The following is a 26,711-nucleotide window of genomic DNA, read 5'->3' as shown; positions in this document are numbered from 1 at the left end:
CCCTGAAGCAGATCTCTGCTTTCAAGCACCAGTGAAACACTAATTAGCAAAATACTGCATCTCTAAGTACCTGGTAGCAGGATCTCCTCTTCTGTGGATAGAGCCCTGAGGGAAGGGGGTTAAGGGTCATTCTCAACCCAGAAAATCAACTGGTATCTCAGTAAGGCAGCTGCTGAAGCCAGAGGGCCAGACTCAGCCTGTCTTCTCTCACTCCATTGCATCTTGCATCCCCTTTTCCTCAGAGATGATGCAGGAGCCACCAGCTACCCCATTGGCACCGGAGGAACTGACCTCAGGAGACTGGATCCCATCACTTATGCCAGGAAGCTGCAGAGCTGATTTTGGTACGAGTGTGCACAGACCCCAGCAAAGCCCACACATGAAGGATCAGGAATTTGAGCTCTTTGTGTTACTTGGCAGCTTGGTCTGCAACTAGACCTGCTGTCCACCTCAGAATACATAGGATGGTAAGGCAAGGACTGGGATTTCAGGAGTCCTGGGATTCTGACACAAGAACCTCACCTTGGCCTTCACCACACAAGCACAGAGCCAACACAGTGGGAGCAACAGCCACAGGGAAGACAGAGCAAAGCCCATATCCAAATAGCTGCCAACAGGGACTTTGCAACAAAAAGATTCGATACATAAAATTACTAAGAAAACACACCTGTGACCTCTAGCCTTCATGAAATCAGAGATGAGTAATGGTATAAACTGTTGACTACTAGTTACAGAGCTATAGCAGAAACTCACTAATGCAGTTAGAAGATTTCTATTCTTAGTCAGAATTTGGATGCTCCTCTCTTGTGCACATAGACTTGGTTGGGAAAGTTAAATAAAATCTATTTCCTTATATAGCAGAAACAATTTAGGCTACAAGCATTCCATGCCAAAAGGATTTTCAGCCTAAAATTACATTATAATAACAATTCAGACATTAATTCTTTGTTTAAGCCTAGCAGATTGAGTAATTCTTAAAACACAATTCTTTTATTAAAATCACTAATGAAAAATAAATCCATGTATACATAGAAAAGAATTATGGAAAAGTCTCTTTTTAGGAGGGAGAAAAAGAGTTGAACAGTAAGTCTACTGAGAACTTACCATATCTTGCAGTTTGTGTTGCATGGTTCTACTGTTTTTCTTTAAGATAACCCTAGAGAATAGTGGACACTCTTTTCCCTACTACTGTGCATGGTTTGGAAAAGTCTATATATAAATACACTTCGGTATATGAAAGCCCACTTAGAAAAAGAAACAAACAAGAGCTAGAACTTGAAAACAAACCCCAGTAAATTTTCTAGAGATGCAGCTGAGCAAGGAAGGTTATACTTTCTAAAATACCAGGAAACAGAGTTACAGTAATGTTCTTCTACAGGATGTACCTACTTAAGTTCAAGTGTCAGTAAACAGAGGGAGCAAACATCCTAATTAATCTTTAGGCCACTGTCTCCACCCATTGCCCACGGCCTAGTTAGAGCTCTTTTTGTCCCTAGCATCAATATAACTGATGAAGAGCAACAGGCTGATGAGCAAAGGCTGACCTGGCAGAGCTGGGGGCACAGCAATCTGAAGAGGGGCTCTTTCCTTCTACAACACCTTTATCCTAAAAAACAAAAGCTCCTTCCAGGACCAACTTCTGCAGACTTTTAAAGAGGAGGAATCATAAAGACACTGAAAGGCTGAACCAGTTGCTCACATTTTTACACTGACTGAGTAGCAATCTGAAGCTTCATGGTCTCCCTTCTAGTCAGCTGGCTTACTCAGTATGCCAGGAGTCTCACTTGTATATTGGCATGTGTATGTGCAACAATAATAGCTCAACAGTGCACAAAAATGCAAAAAAAAAATATAATCAAACTAACCATGAGCACAGGGCTAGCATCTCCACACAGACAAATGCATCCTGCATTTAATCCTGAGCACAGGAAAGTAATTTTCAAACAGTTTTGCTAAAGATGTTGAATCCACACACACAGTTCCTGTGACAATCCTGGCCCAATGCATGCACAAACCTCTACAGCTCTGTGCAATCACCACCAGTGCCTGTGGTTCTAAACTGCAGTGCCAGTCTTTTCAACATCCTGGATGGCCAGAGAAAAGAAGCTGTTAAAATGGGACCTTTTTATTTGACAGAATAGCAACACAGAAGAGAACACTGGAAGTATTTACACACACTGGTAGAGAAAGACTGAGCCAGCTCACCTGACAGAGCCACACTGGACTGTGTGGAATTTATCTCTAGATATGCACATTTATATGGGGAGACCTGGTCCACAATGACCACAGGGCAGAGATAAAGGTATTGTCTTCTGGCTCACCACTGTAGTGGTCACAAAAGGTGCAGAAGAATCCCCTGTCAGCAGGCTAGCTTAGCAACCTTTTTCTGCCAGGGTTTTCAATTACACAGCACCATGCTCTGCCATGAAGTTTCTCCAGCTGCCCCTGTTTAGGACAGGGTTTTCCCATGTCAGGTATTTTTTGTGCCCAGGGGCATGCACAGAGAAGGCAGTAAAAAGAAGATATTGTTCACGCTTTACATTAGAAGAGACATAATGCTGGTGTTGTGGTATTCAAGAAATTCATCCTAAAATCTCTTCCTAATGGTTTTAAGAGGCTGCAAATCCTTAGCAGGCAAGAAGGAGCCCTAGAGGACAAAGCAGGTGAGAGCACTGGAGCTGAAAGCACTTTTACATGCTAGCACCTGCCCACACGAGGGTGGAGAAAAATGGCTGGCAGGCACTGCTAAAACCCTCCATGTCTGCCTGGCAATTACACAGGCAATCACTTTTTTTGTCACTGAGTACAAAAGTAGTCTAGTAGGCCCAGGAAATCATCCACAGAGCATAGCTAAACCACCAATACTAGCCAGCAACACAAGATGATGAACAGAGCTCAGACTAAATGAAAACAGAGTACAGTTCCACAATCTTCTGAAATGCTTCAGGAAGGCACATGAGAATTTAGAAGGTAATTTAGGGGAGGGATTAAAATTATTTTTAGTAATTTTCATTAAAAAAACCCTGGAGTTAAAAATTAGGTGAGAGAGTTCAAACCCAACTCTGTAGTCTTATCACAGTGTATGTTAGATATACGACAAAAAAAGCTAGTTCATTACCCCAATAACATCTGTGAGTTTCTAAAACTGACATTTCTGTCGACATCTGAATTGGTCACTGGAGGTGGTAAATAAGATGATTTGCCACAGATGCGAGGAACCAAATCCCAGAGCTGTGCAGAGAACAAACGAGAGCTCTGTTTGAGCCACAGCAGAGCCTTCTTTCCTCCCCGTTGGAGGCCAAACGCACCCACAAACAGCTGCAATAAAGCCATCGCATCAGTTACGGCCCCACCACTGCTGGGGAACTGCACAAAGTTGCATTTACTTGTTAAAAATGATTGATTTTAGCTGCCCTCCGTATCCACGCTCCACACGATTCCCCTGCATGCTATACCATCTGCTTAATTCTCCCAGGTTGGCTGTGGCATACCGTGACATACAAAAATCAATCAAAATCACTCAATACGTCAGCAAGCAAGGAAGAGCGGCTGCATGTCTGATCTCACCACTTGTTTTGCAGAGTACTCTTGCTGCCTGCCCAGCTAGTGTGGAGACAGTACGTTTCTCCCCTTTCCAACAATGTGATCTTATCTCAGGCAGCTGGCCTGCACTCTGCACTTTCATTTTTATTGTGTGGGTTCTCAAACTCTGATGCAAATAGTCTGCTGAACATCCTCCCTCCACGGCATGTAGAGGCTTTTTTTTCCCTCTTCAGCCTCCTTCCACGCGGCGTGCTCCAGCGTCAGGCTGGCTCCGGCCAGCTCCCATTGTTCACATTGTTATTTTCATGTCAAGGGCGTGAGAGGAATTTTTTTTTTTTTCTGCCAGAACAACCATTTAAAGCCTAGGCCTTGAAAATACACTTGCCATGTGCAGGAAAACAGTTACTGGATTCTCTGCAAGGCCAAAGGTGAGGGACATAGCCACGTCGTTAAAAAAAAGTCAATGCTGATACAAATGAAAAGCTGAACCAAAGAAGGAAGCCATTTGCAGAAGAAAACTAAAACACCAAAAGTTTAATTTGTTCTGCAGTGGCCTACATAGAAGGCGAACTGCCACAGCAGATTAGACGAGTGGTCCACTGGGGCTGCCGTGCCAGCACCGCCGTAGCTATCTCTAAAAGCGCAAGAGAAATGATGCGTGTGACCCGGAGTGACAAACGGGAAGAGGTAAGTAGCCAGCTAATTGTGCACGGCTGTGCGTGAGCTCTACAGGAGGCTCCTTCCCAATACCTGCTTGAGAGCAACAGCATCACTTATTCCTTCAGGTACTATGATACAAACGCTGTATCTTGCTGCAAAATTGCCAGTCTCTAATGGTAAGTCCACAGCATTCATTTCATGTGTCTCCACCTCTTGCAACTGCAGGCTGCAGCAGCTGACAAGGTGTTGGGAAAGCAAGTATATCCTTTGATTAGCTCTACATTTACTATACTAACTTTACATTAAGGAATGTAAAGGGGCTTCATTCAAGAAGAAAACCAGGAAGGAAATGAAAATGTTCCACTATTCTCTTCACAGGTTTTGGGGTTTTAAAAATATTTTTAGATATGATCTCCTTCACAGTTCAGGAAGCCTCAGGCCTGTCTCCTGTAACCTTGCTTTAAAATCTCTTACACCACTGATCCTGCCTCCTCCTGTGACCGCTTTTATCACATCTTTTCCAACTGCTGCCACTGAAGAGATGGCAACCTTTCACATGATATTCCTGCCTGTCCTCAATTCTATGCCATGTAGGTTTACATTTTCTAGTTGAATTTTAATCCCCTCTTTAATATAACTGAGTATCCTAGCAACTCCGATGGCTATTGTCATGTCCCTAAATACCCCCACCAGGTCACTCATAAGAAATTCTAAGTGTTTGAAAGAAGGAAACCTATGAGAATTCATGGAAATCCCTTGACATTGGTAGAGTTTTCAGCTAATGTGGAATCTCCTACTTCTCTCTGTACCCCCAGTGCTCTTCATGCTCAGAGAACCAGTTCCCAATTTACTTTCTACTCCCTCTTAGAAATCATTCAAATCCTTACAATGTTCTTGGTTCAAGTAGCAGCTTCTCCTAATTATGAGTTCCCTCTTAACTTTGTCTGCTCTGAGTTGCTTCCAGTCATCATTTGTTTATTCTGTGGCTTCAGAGCATGCCCCTTGTTTGGAACAGCAGATACCTGCACTTCCAAATCTTACCTCCTAAGTTCAGGATAGGCTCCCTGCCTAGTAGCTCTGTATTTGCTTTCCAAGTTTTTATCAAAGAGGTACACTCAAAAGGTCTTAAAAGATAGAGGCACTTGGCCAGGAACTGGTTCTTAAGGACCTTACACTGGCCTTTCATCTCTCTAATTATGCTCTAAGTAACTCAGCAAACAGTCAATAACAGGCACTACAACCACAACAACAACTTCCCCTCATCACAAACAGCTAGTTATAACTGGCTAAAATACAACAGTTATTCATAAAGCTGTCTGGTCCTTTAAAGAAACCAACAAGTGTATTTCTTACTCATTTGGGATTCATCCTCCAGCTGAAGAAGCATGCTGAGACCCCTCTGGACTTCACCAGGATTGAGGTGAAGCCCATAATTCATTATTTTTGAGACTCCACACTATTTATTCAAAAAGCCTTAGATGTTTACTGGTATCTTTTAGTCCTGATAATTTTTTGAACATCAGGTACTCAGGAGGCTTTAAATTAGATACTCCAGTTTTTGTTAAAGAGATACAGATAAGTAAAAAATTTATTTACAAAAGTCAGGTTTCCTTTTCTGTGCCAAGCAGCTATTGATATGGTACTCAGAGTTTGAGCTCATTTTGAGCAACCCCAGGTTCCAGTCATGCTGTTCTGCATATTTCTAGCCAGATGCCATTGTGTCACTACGGATGGTCATGGGAGGCCAAACTATTGACCTTTCTCACCTCTGTGGGCAACACACGCCTCTAAACTACTCATCCCTTTCTAAAACAAAAGTGTTTTGCCTGCTCTTCCCTCACCACATCCAGAAAACCTTCCTCTTCCACTCATGTTGCATACATCACCACACATTTTCTGGATGGCAGCCTAGAGAATTATGGCAACAGTACAAGGGGTGGCAACGGAAGTCAACACCAGCTCTGATAGGGTACAGCAAGGAGATGGGTCTCAACTGTGCTCATGATGGCCACCTCAAACAAACAATCAGCCTTCCGGGTGGGAGAGAAAGGAATGTGAGGTACCTCCTCAGTTAGCACAGAGTTGGGAAGCTAAATTTGGCATGACTGTTGGGTAATCCAGAATAGGCAGACAACAACTGCTCCCCTCTCTTCCTTCCACCATCAGTATGCAGTCACAACTACTGCTACCGTCATCTCTCAGAGAAGCTTCTCTGGCTGTCCTGTCCACTCACCCCACAAAGAGCATTTGGAAATTACACCATTTGTCCCCAAAAGCATGAAGGAGTCAACACATGCGCACAAGTGCATGCGGGAGTCCAGCGTGGAGCTACCAATGCTCTCTCCAAGAGACTGGCTATTGAAGAGGAGCAGTAGATCTTGGCAAAGTGCTTTGCTACTGGCCTGTTATTAAAAATAAGACCAGCAACATTATATAGGAAATTGAATTCCCCCAAATTTTGAAAAATTTATCTGATGTGAGAAGAGATCAGGTCATCTCCCTCAAGTAAGTATGTGCAACTCAGCCTTTGAGTGAGATGTGCTGAGACAGCTAAGGAGGCACCTCACTTTAAACAAAGACTACAACCACATAGTTTGTTTCTCCAGTCATCAGTCTTCTAATGCTTTCGTCTTCCAATACTTTTGTCTTCGGCTTTGATTAGTAAACCATTGCTTTATTTTACTGCTGGGCTTGCCCAGCTCTGTGGAACAAGATGAATTATGTTAGAAAAACAATAAGAGGAGAGGACATGAACAGTGATGAACAATGTGCAAACCAGAGGTATGCTGCAGGAGCTTTGGGGACAGGAATATGGAAGGGCAGGTGGAGCATGTGCTTACCCTCTGCTGTAAGAATACAAATCTCATCTAACCTGTGCCTCCTCTCCTCATTCTTCTAAAGCAGCTACTGGGGTGCAGGCACAGAGCTCAAAAGGAACATCTCCACATCCCTTCCTTCACAGCACTTGCCACAGCACTGGCAGAGGCAAGCAAGGACATAGGTTCACTTCCAACCTTAAAGAGGAATAGATACATTTTGGTAGGCATCAAACAAGCTGTCCTTCATGCACTTTGTCTAGGTGACACATTTCTCTGATGGAAAGATGTAAGGGACACTAGCTCTCCCCCACACCCTGAACATGTCCAGAGGAGGTGCAGGAATCTCCCACTCTACTCTTTCAAAGTTTTAATAAACTTTGCTGCTTATTTTAGCCTTAAGCTCTTTTGTGCTCCTAAAATTCAGTTATGGCCACTGTTGAACTGTTAGTAATTACCTAACAGTAATTAGCCACGCTAGCAATGGGTATAGGCCCCCAAAGAGTACTCTCATTTTTCTTCCTTTTGGACACTCATACAGTAGGAGTTATTTCTCAATAAAGTTAGAGCTAATCTTTCCTGCACTTTAACTCATCCCTGAATTTTGAGCATGCAATTGAAAAAATTGGAGGGAAAAAACACCAAAAGAAAACAAAGAGAAAAATAGCTGAAAGGAATCAAAATAAACAGAAAAGAGCACTGGATTACGTTTTCAAAACAGCTACTAAATACTCTTCGTATTTGTCAGCCCTCTAAAATAGCTCGGGCTAAAAAATTTGCATTCTTTTTATTCCACTGAGGAATTGTGCCCTTGACTACTCTCTTATGTATTTGGGGTGGGTTTTTTTGGTGAGGATTACATGAAGAATTAGACAAACATATGAACTAATCAAGAGAACACAATCACTTACTCACAAGCAATATAAAAGAATACATGCATTTAATCTGATACATTCACAGCAGACCTATTCCTGTGTAACCAGTTCTTGGGAGACCTAATTGGCAAGGGTTCCCTAATGAGCTAGAAAGAGAAGAGACTGAGGATAGAGTGGGGAGCACCACTCCGTACTTTGGGGGCAACCATTCTATATCCTTGGAGGACTGGGTTTCTGACTTTCAAAAGACGTAAGAGGGAAGAATGTAAAGAAAAGTGAAGAATAAGAGTGGCCCCGACCTGCCAGACTGGGAATTTCCCATGGGAAGCCAACAAACTCCCTGCAGAGGATTTGTGATTTCTCCCTGTCCCCTCAGGTAACACAGTGCTACCAAAGGCATAGTCATGTCTCTCACTAATTTTCTTCTGCTTTGATACAGAAGACTTGCATTCTCAACCTCTGTGTTTTACTAGCTGCAGAGGACAAAGCATGTTTTGTGCCAAATAATGACTTGATTTGAAAGGGTTCAATTTAACAGATGCCAATATGATTCTTTAAAATCACATCTAATCCTTAATTGCTGGTAATAAAGACTATTTGCAGCACACAGTTGCCAGGAATACTCTTCTGCTGCGGTGTTGCTGACAAGGAAAACACTTGTCGACAATGCTCGTTTTTCTGTGGCACGCTTTGCACACCCCAGTTTGGCTGATGCCACTGGGGTGGTAATACTGATGAGAGGGCTACACAAAGTGCCTAAAGGTAGTACAGAAGGCTACCTAATCTAACTATAAAAATAACAAGACCATGATCAGAATAACCACCTCCAGGCACTCTTATCCCATTGCACTGTGGGCTCAGGAAGGCATCTAAGCAAACTGCTTGGTCCCACCTTTTACTAAAAGAAAATGAAGAAATGATGGGAGGTATAATAAAATATGCAGATCCCGGTAGTTGGGGCTGTCTGGAAGTACCTACTGAGCAGTCCTGAGCTTGATTCCTGAAGCTTGGGCAGGGCAATGCAACACACCAGACCTGTTGCTCAGACTGTACCACACTCATCAAACTTGCTATGCTGTGAGGAGCAAAGGGAGGCAGCTGACTTCTCTGAATAGCAGAGCAACAGTCAGCATAGATAGAGCAAGTGTGCCACAGTAACAGTGCCCAAACAAGGCACCTTTCTGGCAAGCCCCCATCTTCTGTGCCCCTATCATGTACAGGGGCAGCTGGCCACCAAACACCTTATCATTCTCATCTCCCCATATTCTTTTGGCTGAAATGAGATATCTTACCCAAACAGCAACAGGAAATGTCGGGCAACATAGTCTCCCCACAGAATAAAGCACCAGGTGAAAAAAAAAAAAGTATATATAGATAGAAAATCAATAGTTTGGCAGAACTCATTCCTTGCAAAAATTTCTTCTCGTTGAGGATGCTTCCTGAGAAGCACAAGAGCCACCATCTTTTATTTGTCACCACCATTGTCCTTCAGTCCTGGTGCCACATACCCCAGCCCATATACACAGACACTTTTTTTTCAGAGTAATGTATTGCCTTGCTCCAAGGAGGCCACTCTATACTTGGAGCCTTTGGAAATGAGCATTACTCACCTTTCTTTCCCCTGGACAATGCTGTGTCCTCTTACATGCTTTTTCTTGCCTCTCTTTGCTCATAATCCTCGTGGCCTACCTTTCCCCTCCCACAGCTCACCAAAGAGCATCCTTGTCCCAGGTGATGGCCTCCTGTATCCCATTACTGACCACGGGAACCTCCTAATCCTTTGTACTTTGAGACCATTACAGATGCAATACAGATTGAGGCCCCCCAAGGCATCAGACTAAACATATCCTGTGAGTTTCAGCTAACCTTCCACTGAGCAGCACTGTAATACTCCCTTACAGACACTGTAAGTGCAGAAGCACTTTTTAATAGCAATAAAATAATGTTCTTTTCACTCTGCTGAAAACATGGAAGATTTCCAGAAGCAAGTCAGGCAGTCAGCCTCCCCTCAACACCCACTCCTGCAGGCGTGCGTAGGGGAGATGTTCACTTTTTGACATGGAAGCCTGTCATTCCTCCAACCCCTCTCTCTTCTCTGATGCCCACATACATACTCTTACACTTTTTTCCTGGATACCTTCCCTCCCTCAGAGATTGGCTGAACCACCGAAGCAGATCACAGGCCTCTGTATTCAAGGTGCAGCTCAAAAAGTAAAAAGAGCATCTTTTTATAAGACCTCCAGGGTCTGGCTCAGTGAAGGAACACATCTGTCACCCTCTCCACACCACCATAAATTAACTTAAAGCGATAAAATTATTCATTCAGACTTTACTAGCTCCTGTGATGAAGACTGCGTTGGCCAATTATTTCAAGGAATGCCACATTACAAATGAGAACTCATTCACTGAATTGTTTTATAGGCCAATGTTCATCAATTTTGCATAGGCTGCTTTGTTTTTAGAACTAATTTCTAATCCTAACTCACATCACAGACACACATCTCTGCTTGGATTAATTAAGATCTCAGAGAGAACCTTCTGCTCCATTACCCTCCGTTACTGATTTATAAAAGAGGCCATGAAGCAATGTTCTTAATGATAATGAAGAGGATATTTTATCCCTTAATTCCGTTCCTGTGCTTAAAACGCAGAGAGACGTAGACATTTCAGGGAATAAGGAAAAAATCTTTACTAGCTGCATGGCATCCTTCATAGGCAGATGCAATCCTTAATTTTTCTCTCCATAACAAGCATTTTGGTCAGTGATCCTTCACCCTATCAAACAGTGACTGAGAAGAAGACAGAGATCACCACCACTCAACACTAAGGGGGCAGACCAGAAGGAGCAGGAGCTCATTTTAACACTAATGATGTGAAACAGCTCGAGAGGACCAAAAGCAGTAAAAGTCATAGGAAACTAAGGCCAGTACCAACAGATGGAAACAGGATAACTATGCAATTCCTGAGAGTAAGGACAAGAGGAGTGTGGAAAGTAGTGAGGAAAGACAGCAGGCTAAGTGAGTTCTCCTTCAGGCACTAACCAAGATACTTAGCCTCCTCCAGATGAGAGAAACCAGCTACGTTTATTTTATACAACCAAAGTAAAAATGCCCACATCAGCCGTGAGCCACAGACCAAAAAAATTCAACAAGGTGGGCAGTGTAACATCGAGGATTTGCCCCTACCAAGCCTCCCACTGTTTGATGGGACAGAAATCCAGCTCCCAGCAGGAGAAAGCACCAAAGAGAAGGTGGAAAAGCTGAGTTACAGCAACAGGAGTGCATTAGTGGTCAAAAGAGCCACAGTTCTGGCTCTCAGGACTTTGACTTTATTTGAGAGGTAATCCCAAACAATCTTATTCCCACTATGAATTTCCTATAAACAGGAAGCAGTAGTGACATTGCTAAAAATGACAGCTTCATAGCACTGCAGAGGGGAATCCCAGGATGTTCCTCTCACAGGCAGTCACTGCTCTGCAATTGTGGGAGAGCTGCAGACCTTGGGAGGACAGCCTGAATTTCCATGGGATGAGACCTTGGTAAAGAGATACATTTTTTCCCCAGTGTGTCCTTCATTGCCTGCTTCTCTGCACCTCCCAGCATCCACCCACAGCCACTTTCATTTAAAAACTCAGACTATTAAAAAAGGTTATCTTCATTTTAAATGGTTTACATAATCTCACCCAACCCCAATTTTAACTATGTTGTTTTTGTAAAGCTGAACACAATTGGCAAAACAGAAGTGTTTGTCTTTTTGCTATCTACAACATCATCACACACAAAACACACTGTCAAAAGCAGGTCTGCTTCTTTCCAAAAACAGCAAGCTAGGTGGATAGCCCACAGAACCTACTGGAGGATTTACCTGGGCTTATCTCTGTAGCATCCTGGTGCTTCTCTATCTGCATTTTATACTAATTGGGCAGAAATATAAACCAGAATTGACTTCCCTTATATCACACAAAAAATGTAACAGAACAGCTAAGCCCTGACTCCTTCAGAACCTGTAAGTGACAGCCAAGAGGTGATGGGGCATGTAGGTAGTTGTATGCACCATCAGGCATATCCCTCTTGCCAGTTTGTACAAGTCTGCTAAAAAAGGATGTTTATCTCAGAGTGCAAACTGATATTTGGCACTTTTGAGAGATTTTTAACAAGAGATTGTGTACCATGACTCAGGTAATGCCCTGGTTTTCAGTCTCATGAATAAGAGTTTTTATGATTTTTGGATTAAATACTTTTGGTGTACAGAAAAGATTATTCTGTTCTTCTACTTTTTTTTTTTATATTTCTTATTTTTTTTATACCAGCTTAATTTTGTTAAGTCATGCTAAGGGAGGCACAAACTGAAGCATTCAGCATTTACATCAGTAGCTACAGACCACGGAAGATATAACCTATGTTGTCTAGCATTTCTCCACCAAACTAAAGGCCAATTTTACACTTGCTGAAGCCCTAATCCTATCTGAATTCTTCAAAAGACAGGCAGAGTTGCTCTGTCTTGTACCACACTGAAGACATACATTACATACAAGTAATTTGATAAACAAATCATTTTGCAGTTGAGTTTGACAGATACAAATGGAATCACACTGATTTTGTCTGACTGGGTCAAAATGGCATTCCATCTCGGCCACTAAAAGAAAATAAAAGGAGAACCTGCTTGCATTTTACAAAGTACTGCCTGAAGGCCAGATTTCCTTCCCACCAGTGCCATGATGCAGAGCTCTGATTCTGTAGGTGTTCAAAGCCAGACAGGACCTTTCCCTCAGACTGCTCCCTCAGACACAGCTAATGAGAGCACCACTCTGCTACAGGGCTCACAAAAGATGATGGCCTTTATTCTATAGGACTGCTTCATTGACACTGATGGCTGGGATTTCTACAGCTGAGTATAGACAACAAAGACATGCACTTGTAGAATATTGCTGACATTCACTTGCCCCCACACACTATTACTTCTTACCCACCCCGTGTCCCTGCATCTTAGCCAGAACCTCCCAGTTCCCCAAAGCCAGATCTTTCCATCTGTTACTAAGAGTAGTAACTTGTAAGAAAGCTGTTGAGTAACCAGGGGCCTCACAGCAAGGGATACCTGCAGGAAGTACCTGCAATATAAATATGCACACACATGCTACCAGGTACATGGTGAATCAGCTCACACTGTGAATCCCATAGCGTCACACAGCAAACACTGAACTACCTAATCTGTGCATGGAAATCTTTTTCCAGCTTAAGGGGAGTGCCTGGGCAATATGAGGTGAGAGCTGATTCTGCATCAGTGCCTCAAGCCTCTCCAGGACAGGAAAGGCAAGGCCAGAACAACACATTGGAGAAACCACTTCAAGGGATCAGACACAGCAGCTCAGTGACACATCTATGAGCCAAACACCAAACCAGACCCCACCCTGGTTACAGATTTCCAGAGACCTAAGGACTGCCCAGCTCCCGGGGCACAATAAGCCCACGGAAAGAACTGCATCTACCTTTTCCAGACTCAGTATAATGATGGCAATTTCTCACATACGCTCTGCCGTGATAGCTCAAAAGCCATGCAGCAGAGCAAGCAGAGCTGAAAACACCCTTCCTGGCTTTATTACTACATTGTAAACAATCACCTTTGCTTCCATTATATTCCTACCCAGACACTCAGAATTTGTTTTTGTTTTATTAAGAGGAGAAATGTACATGCTCTATTTTCCATTAAGCTCTTTACTTATGTATTTTCCAAACACTTCTGCTGATCACCATTCAGATCTTTCCTCCCAAAGACAAGGTGATTAAAGAAAAAAAAAAAAAGCCATTTACTCTCCCCACATTTACCACATTTCTAAAGCTGACAGTTTTTTCTTCAGGACTGATTGGGTGTGAAGGGGGTAGGAAAGTTATTTGTTTGTTTTAAAATGATAACAGGCAGACTTGGGAAACAGAAAGAATGAATTCTCAGAGGACTCAAGCAGTCTTTAAAAAATCCCCACAAGCAGTTTAATAGCGCTAAAGGTTGATTCATGCAATAAAGGATGCATCAAAGACATATAATTTTTATTGTTACAACAAGAGCTCAATCTACATGCATGTCCCCGTGCATAGTCAAGACCTGCAATACAACTTAAAGCTGAGTCAAACCACAGAAAGGCTTTTTCATTCTCTAACATGAAACGCTATGTTAAGAGCACACTCTCTTTACAAATTTCAGCATAAATTTGGAGGACACTGGTTTAGATACCAACATGAATAATGACACGAATTGAAGAATTTATCTCTGTTTGAATCTTTAAGACTTATGCTTTAAGTGGCTGCATCCCAGCAAAGAGAAAATGGGTAGCAGAATCTAAATTCTAAGGCCAAAAGCTTAAAAGTATTTAGTAATTTTAGATGCCCCCTCTGAGATGCTTTGGGCCTGCCAAAACTGCAACAAAATAAAAGCTCATAATTTTGTAAATGTCAAACTCTCTCCAAATTCAGATGTAAAAACTAAAGTCCCTAGCTCTATATTTGGTTACATTCAAGTTTAAATACTGACAGTTTCAGCACATAGTAATAATCCATACTCCTTCATGAGATCTTGATTCCTATAGTCAATGCACTTTAATGTACACAGGGTGATGTCTTAGGTTTCATTTCAGTTGTATTTGTACCCTATCTCTGAAAATCGAACTATTTCCATTTAAGAGTCCTGACACAGAAGTGTAGCATGATATTTAAGAGCCATACAAGTCTGCTGTCCAGAGGTTTCAGTATTTTGTCAGAGTAACAAAATATCACAATCCCTTCACAGATGAGAAAACTTAAAGTGAGAAAGGCATTTTATACCAATGGAGATGGTCTTAAAAAACGAGTGTTGCTTTAAATGGGAAATTTGCAGACTGCAGTATTACAGCCTTCTACAAAGATAACACATTAAAGACCCTGCAATAGCCAAACATTTGTCACTGAAGTTAGGCAAGAAATTAGCCAGATACTTTGCAGAAGCGAGGCTTTCTTGCAAAACTAAAGAAAGCTGCAATTTCATAGCAAGAGATCTGAATGCTATCAGCTAAAAGCAAAAAACCCAAACGTTAAACAATTAGCCTCCTGACAGATAGTCCTAACAGGGAAATTTCCATAACAGAAAACATGTGGCTAAAAGAAGTTGTGCACCACTTAAGTGGGTCATTTGGGAAATTTAAGCCTTTGACAGCACTGGTGTATGGCACCAATCCCCTTAGTGGCTGAATTTGAGTAAGTCCTATGCACCACCAAGTATTCTGACTTAAGAATCTAAGGACAAAAAGTTACACTGGGGACTCCCTAGAGGTGAGCACTCTTCACCTCCAAGCAAGAACTCTCAAGATAGTCACGATTCAGAGAACAAATTTCCATTGCTGCATACAAAATAGCAGTCAAAGCAATATCTGTTTCAGATCTTACTTAAAGTTATGCTGAAACAGCCAAATACCAGTTCACTTACGTAGCTTGCTGACTTGCTTTCTGCATTTCCACATTTCCAGCTGAATGTGAAGATGTATTTTTCCCAATTTCTCTGCTGCTTCATCTTCTGCATAAAGGTAATGCTGGACAGCACATCACAGCAGCTGCATCCTTCTTCTTTTCCAACTCCGAGCCAAGGTTCTGTTTACACATGTTGATAAAAATTCTTTTGATAGGTGTAATTTGCAGTGTTAAATGAACAGAAGCTTGCCATCCTGATGAGAATTTGCAAACCATAAAACTAACTAACAGAACTTGATCAGAGAATCAAGGCTTACCAAACACAGCTTCCATAAGAAGCCAGTAACAGCTCCATAAGAATTTGTTTTGGTTGGGGTCTTTAGAAAGCAAAACCATGAATTTAAAAGCAGCATGTTGTCAAAAGTTTTCTGTTTCTTTTTGTTTTCTTGCTGTTTTGTATTATAAAGAATGATTTGTCAGGGAAAAGATGCACTTTGGGTGTGAAAGAGGTACCCAAGAGCCTGTAGAATACATAGGATAGGGAAATACTTGTCTAACTTTTAACTCTGTGGAGTGAGAGATTAATGGGTGGCTCTTGTTTCTCTCAACTCTATTTCCTGCAGCATCCCCACACCAGTGCAGAGAGCCCTCATTCTTCATGGCTCCAAACACCTCAGAACAGGAGCAAGTTTTTGCAGTAGGAGGCCATCTCCCCACACAAAACAACATACTCAGTTGTTAGCTGGACTATTTAAATCCAGACTAATTCTAAATAAACTAACTCTAGGGACCTCCGCAGACATACTGAATATCCATGCTAACAAATATTAATATAAGATCTCTTGTTCTACACAGGTGAGCAATTTATTAGAGAGAATGGAACAAACTAGACATAATGCCTTAATTGCATTTTTTCCACGCAGGTCGCCACCCTTCATGCTAAATCTAGCCCTGACAGCTAACTAAATACTGCTGCTCCAGAACTCAGGTAGGTAGGTTAGTTGGTGGCTCACTGGCTGGAAACTCCTCTGCTGTGTTTAAAGGTCTTTATAAATAATGTCAATATTTCATGTAATTGTTTTTTCAACCTGGTCAGGTTTTTGTGCACTCTAATTGTTCTATATCAATGTGGTAAACACTTCCTGCAGACAATTTGTTAGGAAGTTTGGATTTTATATAACCTAGGAAATGAAGTCACCAGACCTGTGGGCTGCCTGGAGTGATTCAGCCCCCTGGTTCCTGCAATAAGCAGGCACTTGAGACACAAAAATGCAGAGGTAATGACAAACTAGTGGAAAGAAGAAAGGTGCATACTAGTTTCTCCATACGCTCTATTCATACTTAAAAATCCAGAAAGTTACAAAGAACTTCCATAAACTTTCAGCCATTTATTTTTATCCCTGGTGCCAAAATTATAAATAAATTCTGATCCCTCTTCTCCTCTTGTCTTCATTGCATTGGGGAACAGAACAGGACACGATGTGTAGGAGGGGATTGAAGTTTCTTTCTCTATCTTTTCACTAAGGGAGCAGTATTTTTTCTTCCTTACTTCGTATTTCTATTGGTTACAAAATACATGTGTCATTTTCTATTAATGTCCCTGGTTTTGCATCATCAATCACTTATCAATGCTCTGGAAAAATGCTATATAGCTACAGTTAATGCAACATTCCCTGAAATGGCTTAAGGGTTCTGAAAAGTTCATAGCGTTTACTTCAAAATTAGCTTGGATTTGGAGCTTTCTGCTGGTTTTGATTATTTCAGAAAGCCTGTGGGGAAACTCAGAAAAGTGCAAGATCTAGACAGTGGAACATGCTGCCCTGAGAACTTGTGAACTCCCCATCCCTGGACGTGTTCAAGGCCAGGTTGCATGGTGCTTCAGCAACCTGGTCTAGTGGAAGGCGTCACTGCCCATGGAAGGGGAGTTGGAACGGGATGACCTTTACAGTCCTTTCCAACCCAAACCATTTCATAATGTAATTTTCTTTATTTAAAGTTATTTTACCAGACTTTTTGAAATGTACAATTAGTCTCCTTCACTGTGAGTGGATCTCTTGAGCCATGCTCCTCAGCACGTATGGAAGTTCTAGTCTAGGCATCACCACCATACAGCTGTGGTGTGTGACCTCAACTCAGCCTTCCACTGAAGTCCTCTAATTATGCAAGAGGAACCAAAATATTAGCTAAGCAGAATAACATTTCCTTCCAATGGTCATAACAAATGTCATTGCAAACAAGGAGGAAAAAGACAAAAGAGAAAATGTAAAAAGACTAAAGGAATTTCACACTGCAGACAAAGGAATAATCCTTGGCTGCATAATATCGTGGAAGATGTTCCTCATTTAATAAAAGTTGAAATCAGGAAATTCGTTCAATCCATATATGTTCCAGTGGTAAGATCAAACCACAAAATCATCATCTGCTGAACTGACTGGCTTTGGGGACAGTTGCTGGAACCTGAGGACTTCTGCATGTCTGTGTTCTACAAAAAAGTGATTACTCTGAAAATCACTGTCAGTTCCTCTTCCTTTATGATCCTTATTGTTGGTGTGGGTGGGTGGGCACACCCAAGTATCTTTGCTGCTATCCTTCCAACACATGGGCAGAGGGTTGAACTGGTACAGCTCCTTGCAGCAGCCATCCTGTTACTGCTGTTACGCCCTTCTCCCACAACTACACCACAAGTGCAAATCTGTGCCTGTTGCTGGCACGCAGGGCTTAACACAGCTACATTACATTACACTGCAAACATCATCTGGGATTAGCACAAACCAATGTCTGCCTGTGAACTCTGACTCCAAATTCAGCAAACTGTAGCCATATCTGGCACACAGCTTTTCTGGCAAGGACTACAGTAAAGTCTGAGTTGGAGAGGAATGGGGGAGAAATCTGACTGATCACACCGGGGCTGAACAACCAGAGTGGTAGCAAGCAGACGAGAAGAGATAAAGAAAGGTCGGAGTCTCCCTGTGCACACTTGAATACTGGCGGGTGAGATCAGGCTTTGTGCTATCCCCATTTCAGCACTGCATAACAAAGGGAATAAGTGGAAGACAAATACTTTTGAATTTCTTGAAAAATAGTAGTAAAACCAAAGAGCAGAAAAAACCAGGTGTGCCTACCATGTTTGGAGATAGAAAACAGATAGTGAAAGATACAGCACCAACAGTGTCAGGGGAATAAGGAAAAGAACAGGATTTTGGCTCCCCCATTACAGAACATAATCATGTACCATTAGGTGCCATTTAGATGTGCTTACCCTACTCTGATTAAATGCATATAGCCCCTTTCCTTTTACTGTCTTTCATAATTCAAAGCCATTATATATACTGCAGAATTTACTTTATTTTGTTCACTTTTGCTCTCACTGAGGTTTTTCTCTTCAGAGAGCACTTGATCCTGGAGCTAATGATAAAATTCTTCTTCAAAAGATGAGTGGAAATAAAATTTAAATTTAAAAATAAAATCCTTCTGGAGACCATCCTACACCCAGCCTGTCCTGCTGAACTTAATAGGAATACCCCTGTAAATTAAGCAAGCTTGATTTAACCTTCCATTACCCTCAATACTGGCATTTATTAATTCCTAAGCATAACAACAATTCTGCTAAATGTTTTTACATATTACGCGGGCACTCACTCTACTAAGCTCTTCACAGTTGGGAAAGAGATTCAGAGCTTCAAATAGTTAAGAGAGGCAACAGTCATAAGAAAATCCCAAGGGAGAAACAAAAGGACTTAATAGCAGGCTATTATTAAACTCCAGTTGATATATTAAAAAATCACAAGGAAGCCTGTCAAAAAAGCTACCGTGATCAAATAAATTACAAGGCAAAGCTGCCAGTCATGTCTTGTGAACTGGTATGGCAGAGACATGAAGGGAAATAAAATGCCCAGAGCCCTACACAAAATCAGGTTTGCCCTGCTTGTGGCCCTCGTGCCCTCATCCAGCCTGCTCCAGCTGCCCCCCTGGCATCTCATCCTTCATTCTTGCCTGGCCATGCAGCAGCTAAAGGTGCTGCAGAGGCTCAGCGTTGGGGCTTGGAGCCCCACTCCCACTTCATTCCACCTCCTCCCTAGCAAAACTGTTCTTCTCCTCAGCTCCTTGTTATCTCCTGCCTACGCACACGCTGTATTCATATGTACTTTGCCACTTTGCAAAGTGCTCTTGGGATTACTTAGGTACTGCACCAACCCAAAGTTGCTCCATTTTACAGCGCTGGCTTCATAAAACTCAACCTCACATTGTACAGAACTGCCAGAGAGATTAACTTCAAAATGTTCCCTTTAAAGTGCAGAGTGTCAAAACTCTGTGCAGTGGATCGCAATCAGTGCTTCTTCAACGCAAAAGCCATTCCTCCTTCAAGAGGCTGGGTTGGTGAGGCATCTCAGGTGCAGACAAGGGAGAGGCCAAGGCTGGACACACAGCCTCCTCTCTGTCCTTTGCTGCCAGTTTCTCTTTCTGCAGTCCTCCAGACATGCATTTCCCAGGGATAAGTGACTATGAGTTTGAAACAGCAGCAGTATTACAGCATACTGGTGTAATAGTATAGCACGGCAAAATTTGAAGAAAGAATCAATACCTTACTGGGTAAACTGAAAAAGCTAGAGAAAAAAGAAAAGTATCTGGGCACTAGAGGCCTTTTTCAGATTTTAGGACGCTAAGGGCTGCAGCAGGGTAATTTTAAAGCTAAAATACATTTTTTTTACCTTTAGTTTGTAATATCATCTTAATCCCAAGCAATTTGTTCCTCTTCCTTGCATTTACTAGACCTTTAGTTTGCTTCCTTTCTCACCAAGTTGATTTAGCCAGCTGAACATCTGAAACCCAACAAATCCCAGTCAAGAAAAAGCAGTCAGAAGCCTGGGTGGCTCTGGGAGGTGTCTGCCTTGGACCTTGGTGTCCCCACACACTTCTTTAGTTATTACACTTATATAGAAGTTTAGAAAGTAAAACCAATGCTCTGCTTACATTTTCAGATGCTTCTTGTTCCCTGCATCCCCTCCCCTGCCAAAAAACCAAACAAGCACTGCCTCAGTTTAAGAGGCACCAAGAGCTTCTGTTTGGTTGGGGATTTTCCCCCCTTAAACATTTAAAAACCTTGATAATCTCTAACCTAGCTATCAAATCTAGTATGCTTAAGTGAGAAAACCCACTGACATCAACAGAACTGCTCGCATTAATAGTTACAGCTTGATTTGGCCTTAAGGCTTTAAATGTTTAGATGACCATTTAGATCAATTCTACGCTTTGGATTGGTTTTGCAGTTTAAACTATTTAAAACAAGAAGCACCCCAAAGGAGGCCACAAAGGCAGCATGGGAGAGAGAGCAGAGCTGATACTACTTTATTCACCATGGTGGTTTGTGGCAGTCCAGATACACTAATGCCAGCTAAGGCTTTCTGTGCCTGCCTTGAAAAGCCCTTCTCCAAAGGCAAAAGTCTGACAAACTGCTTGAATGTGGTTCCTGGACTCAAAAGCAATAGAGGACTTACATAGTGAAATAAAATCTGAATTTGAAAGGTTTTTTTCCTTAGGCATCCTCTTTGAAATTGCAGGGAAATTGTAAATTATCCCCAAACCAGAGACTGCAAAGACAAAAATGCTCAGTCATTATTCTCTATGTTGAGTTACAATTATATAAATGTATTTTACAAATATATAGTAATAGAAGTGCAACAATATCAGCCAGACTGCCCAAAACAGATCCTGAAATGATGCTAGGCAGTAACTTTGGGACAATGATGTGGATGTCTTTGCGTCAGTACAGGCCAGGTGACAGAGGGGAGTACTGTGACTACCTCAAAGAAAGTAGAACAGCATTGGTTCAGTGTTATCCTTGACTGGACCTGTCTATCATCACAGAAGCCAGGCCATGAAGCTCTGTTCTAATAAGGTCTGACTGAAAGGCATTCTTTTATCCACTTCCTCTTGTTTATTATTCTTTCAAATATCTGATAAGATACTTTTCAACTGTGGCTATTCACTTTCTGTTTGCGTAGGTCTTGGGTTCATCACAAGTTACAAGGTCAGCATTAATCTAAACAATGGTTGGTTATGGGCGATTTTGCCAAGTAGAAAACACTCTAAAGGCTAGATTGTTATCATCAATAGGGCAACGCACAGGCAGCAGAAACAAGCCCTACTCACACACGTGTGGATTAAGCAGAGCTACTCAGATGCCAGGTCACGGGTGTAGCACATGCACCAGAAGCCACAGCTCCTGCCCAGGGCTTGTTACGAAGAAGATGTAGAGAAGGAAGGAGGAGCTTCTCTCCCTTGTGCTTCAACATGCCAGCATGGCCAGCTGGCCAGGCACCTCTGAGGAGCATGGAGGGACCACCCAAAAAGTGCAGAAAGCTACCTGAAACTTGTAGAGCATATTTAAGGCAAGGAAGGAGCTTGCAAGGTGTATCTTTTCCAGCTGTGCTCTGTGCTGTTATCCAAGCCCACAGCAATATCATTTATAAGCAACATACTGACAAGGTGCCCTGCAGAAAATTCCAAAACAAAAAACCAAATTCAGTAAAACAAGGGAAATAAATGTAAGTCTTTTTGAAACCTTTAAAGCTGATTTCTTTGAGGACTGCCAATTGATAGCTGACACAAAAGAATAAGCTCCATTGGCTCGTAATCCCAAAATACTTTAACTGTATTTACAGTTTGTCACTTGTAGAGCCAAAACCTTCCAAAATATACTCCCCTAACCTGGAATGCATGCAGCTTATCTCTTGGCCTTTATATTCCCTTCTTCAAAACACACCCCTTCCTGCATTCTCACCAACAGTGACTCACACCAACCTAATGAAAAAAATTAAAACTCCAAGAGTCAAAAAAAAAAAAAAAAAAAAAAAAAAAAAAAAAAAAAAAAAAGGAAGACAACTACTAATCAAACCCTGCACATATAAGCAATTTTATAACGCTGTTTTACACAAATTTGTACATCTCCTGTCCATGAGGTACTCTGTATTTTTCAGATTGGGACTAGGCATGATGAAGACTGCAGCACTAAAACCCATCTCCTACCACTGATAGAACAAACTGCAAAGTGATATTTGTCCTCCATGTCTTGTTTGACCTCCAGATTGGCTGACTAACCTTTCCGGAGCAAAAGCTCTTGGCAGAAGGAAGGTAGATACAAGCACTGGCAGCAGTCAGCCCAGCCAGAGTGTTAACCCTGACTCACAAAAGCAGCAGCTCAAGAGGATAAATCTCTATGGTGATGGAACTGCTGGTCTCTCTGAGAATGGTACCTAGCACTTTTCCAGGGCTTTTATTTTGTGATGAGAGCCAGAAATCAATTAAATAATTTCTTTCCTCTGCCAAATATTCCCAGTTTGCAAGTGCTGCTACCTTAAGTGAGATCTGATTTGGAGGCCTTCAGGGGAACCATTCCTAATTCTCTCATTAAACACCTCTGAGATATCCTGTTCTCTATATTACTTTTATAAACACCTGAAGTAAAAATATTTGCATTATGACTTAACACTTCACTCTGATTGTGCAGTAACCTTGAGCTGACAATCCATATTGTGTTTTTTTAAATCCCATTTTGTTCAGCAATTGTTCAACACACAATGCTTTGATGGTCCAGCTGCAGCCAAGAAGCACACCAAAAAGGCTGAGGAAAAGTGCAGGCACCCAAAAACTGATTCTCTAGCCATCGTCATGCCACTGCCCAGCTAGCAAGACTAGCTATCTAGTCCTTCTCAGTCAGACCAGCTGCCAAAACCTCCAAAAGGTCAAAAGATCTGCTGGGAATGGCAAGGCTGAAGGGAAGTCTTCATGACTTCAGCCACCATGAAGAGAAGAAGTACAGCAGCTGTTGAGTTAAAGCTTTACAACCACAGAAAAATTTTACATGCTGAGATAAGCCTCCAAAGTGGCCAAGGATGAGAACTCACCTCTCACAACATCAAAGCTGCTGTATCTGGGGTGATTCCTTTGAAATGGTGAACTTTGAAGGGAAAAAGGTGAGGGGCTAATTCAGTCTGTATTACAAGTAGCTCACTGCTCTTCACTTCTGCAGCTATACGAATCTGCACATACTTCTAGCACACTCTCTAAAGCATATTTCCTACAAGGATATTTAATGCTGTTTATCAAGAACAAGGTCAACGAGGGAAGCAAGATTAGATATTTCAAAAGATATGTTCCCTTCTGTTGCCATAACAAAGAAAGGTACATTAAATCAACACTGCTAAGCTGAATTCAGATTTCAGCAGCCCTCCTTGTGAAGAATCACACACACACACCCTCACCCCACAAAGCCTCTCTCTTGTTACAGGATGGGTTGTGGCACCCAGGCTTACATCATGACTATACATGGCCTTCCCTTAGCAACCACCTTAACTTTATTGATTCTATAGCTTCTTATTATGGCAACAAGCTCCATTCTGACTGTTTATAAACTTTTAAAAGGTCATCAAGAAAACAGAAATAAAAGCTGTTTTTCCTGACTTTTTTTGTGGCATGTAGGGCCATGGAAGCTATCGGGAGAAAAACAAAAATGCAACAGAAAGGAAAGACAAAACCCAAAAATCCCAAACTAAAAAAGGGAGAGCATGTCTGTGGCTGTGGTGAGGTCACCTGTATTCTCTTCTCTGCTCTGCCATAAGCTTTCTCAGTACCTTAGGGGCAAACTGGGTCTCCCACTAACATGTGTTCTTTCGAAAAATTCCCCATCTCCAGTTCTGTGGACTTGACCTTAAAATTTTATTTTATAAACTGTTTTGTTGTTGGGTGTTTTTTTTTAATCCCACAAAGAGGTCATGGATTACTTCTTTAAAAAGAGTGAAAAGAGAGAGAAACAAACATGAGCCTAATGTTTTTTAAAAATACACTATTTGGAGGCAGACGGTTGCAAGATTTCATCATCAGCTGGCAGAGAAACCTCTCCCCCTGCTCCGCAGCTGGGATGATACCTGAGTTAAAAGTGCATGCCCAGTAGTACTCCAAAAATCAATGATCTGGCTTTCTTCAGGTCTGTTCAATAGCTCTGACCTGAAGCCAAATACAAATTGCATCGGGGAACTACAAGATCACACATAATTCTTCCGTTCCTATCACTCAAAGCTGATATTTCTTTAACAGCGCTGCTTAATGATATCCTGGTCCCACCTACATACAAAGAGTCCTTCTTAATCCCACAAGAAACACAACAGCAAGTTTGCAATGTAAGCAAAGAGTAGACTACGTGGTGGCCAATTTCTTGTTCAGAGGTTTTTCTGGGAAGAATTCCAACTCATGTGATGCACAGGACCCCGTCTTATCATTAAAAGGAAATATCACTTAGCAATATTTTACATTTTGAGACAAGGAGTAGCTAACTAAATATCAACTTTTAAAAATAAAAGAATAGCATTTCTTCTGCTTTACCTGAGTCACTCAAAGGTAGCTCCTCCTATTCCTTGTGTTTTCATTAAGAGTTCTCAGAAAATGATTTGATACTATTTTAGAAATTAAAATAACAGATAGTTTTATCCCATCATTCGAATTAGATCTGTGAGCAAACTAGTGCATTTCCTGAACAGCATGAATATTATCATTATGAATGAATCAACTATGTCCAAATATGGATTGGAAAATATTCAGCTACCAGATATTTGGAAAAGCAAGCACCAAAACAAGCTCAGAAGTCTGATACAGATGTCTAAGACTCAAGAAAGCATTCCATCCAATCAGTTGCTGGATTTAGAGTCAGTCATTTCTCTGAGTCACTCATTTCATTGCTATTCTTCATTTGTTTTGGGTGTGGACTGAAAGCAGTTGCTCGTAGTTCCTGAAAACTCAATGATGTGAAATTCTCACACCCCAAAGCAAAAGAAATTACGAAAATATCACAGTTTCTGTCTCAATGAGCCCATGCCTTCTATGCAGCACCTTCTTTCCCAACTCCTCTTTTGCTTGTGATGTACATGGCAAATGTCTGCTGCTAACCCATATTGCCCATCTTCAAAGCTTCCCAAGTTCCTACTTCTCTGTTCTACTCAGCAAGAAATATTTGTTGCTGGGTTTTGCACTGATGCTTGCCACCACAGACTCTGAGGCCTTGCATCTGTTAGCCATGTTCTCTCATTAAGGTTCCCACAACAAACAAAAGCCTCAAAAGTCTCTTTTCTTCCTGCTCTTCTCATAATGATGCCCTTCATTCTCTGTCCATCATAGCTTCATCCATCTTATTTCCATTATCAGTTCAAAATCTCAGCATTCCAAAACACCATGCAAACAAAAGACTCTCCAGACATGAATGCCATCTCAAATCAATTACCAGGGCATTCATCCCTCACAATAATATCTCTATTATATTCTCTTACTGTTGAATTCAAAGATTACACTGCTGACATGATTTCAGAGTTTATAGAGGTGGTGATGGGGAAAGAAAAGACACCACTCTAAAGCTGGTCAAGAGAAACGTGTTTTTCAAGTTCCTTAAAACTTAAATCCTGAGCAAGAAGAACAAGGAGCATCTTTCTTGTTACATGTGTACACTGTACATAACACAGAAAAAGCTGACGTACCCACAAGGTGTTGCCAAAATGCAGTCATGATCAGGCAAAATCAAATTCAGTGTTAGGAGAATGACATTTCCATTGGAGAAAATTAGAACTGCACCTGCATTTAGCCCTCTTTGAATCACATTACTCCAAAGCAAATGGAAACCACAGAGAACACTTTGCCTCTTAAGGAAAGCAGTAGGTAAAACAAACCATCGGCAACCAAGCATTACTTATCATAATTAGAAGTTTTAAGATTCAGAGGGTTTTTTTAATTAAGGGGTGGATAGTTTTAGTTATAGGAAATTAACTAGAAGATTCAATGAAAGAGTCTAATAACTGTTTGTTCCAGGAATCCTCACTGAAGTATATTTAACACTTTGATTATGCCTGAAAATATGTTATACATTATAAATGCTTAAAGCGGTCAAGTGCAAACATGAAACCATTTTTGTATCAGATTTAAAATAATCCATCCCCTGCTATAAAACATAAGCAAGATTATGCAATACCTCAGCAATGCAGGTAACATTGCACTGACAACTAAACTCAACTTGCCCTTTTCTAAGTACCTTCTCAAAAATGTTTAACACATTCCAGGCTGTACATTCATGCATGTCAACTAGAACTGGGTATAAAACACATAAAGAAATATATGCAGCCTCCAAAAACCGCATGCTTCATGATTCATTCTCCCATATCAAACATTATTTCATTTCTTGCCTCTTCCTACTGTTTCCTGCATCTTAAGCTAAAGCCCTTCCCAGCCAGGATTCTCCCTTTACTCGTTTTGCACTCCTACTTCTAATAAAGTCCTTTGGCACCACATCAACACCAAAAACATGAAACCAAGTAATAAAAAGCGCTGATTATAGGCATGTTTATCAGACC

General features: G+C 41.5%; 1 protein-coding gene across 2 annotated transcripts in view; it reads right to left on the bottom strand.

Annotated features, from left to right (window-relative positions):
- The window catches only part of PDE10A (phosphodiesterase 10A), a 360,121-nt gene that overhangs the window by 224,203 nt on the left and 109,207 nt on the right, over positions 1-26,711 (bottom strand). Inside the window, exon 2 of one of the 2 annotated variants that reach the window (XM_063390617.1) lies at positions 15,344-15,504. The exons of the other annotated variant lie outside the window; for it this stretch is intronic. Within the exon in view, the coding sequence (XP_063246687.1) occupies positions 15,344-15,377 (34 nt within the window). The 5' untranslated portion in view covers positions 15,378-15,504. The remainder of the gene's footprint in view (positions 1-15,343; positions 15,505-26,711) is intronic. 2 annotated transcript variants of the gene reach the window in all.

This window comes from Prinia subflava, chromosome 2, assembly GCF_021018805.1.
Source record: "Prinia subflava isolate CZ2003 ecotype Zambia chromosome 2, Cam_Psub_1.2, whole genome shotgun sequence".
Taxonomy (NCBI): domain Eukaryota; kingdom Metazoa; phylum Chordata; class Aves; order Passeriformes; family Cisticolidae; genus Prinia; species Prinia subflava.
This window is presented reverse-complemented; position numbering and strand designations above follow the sequence as displayed.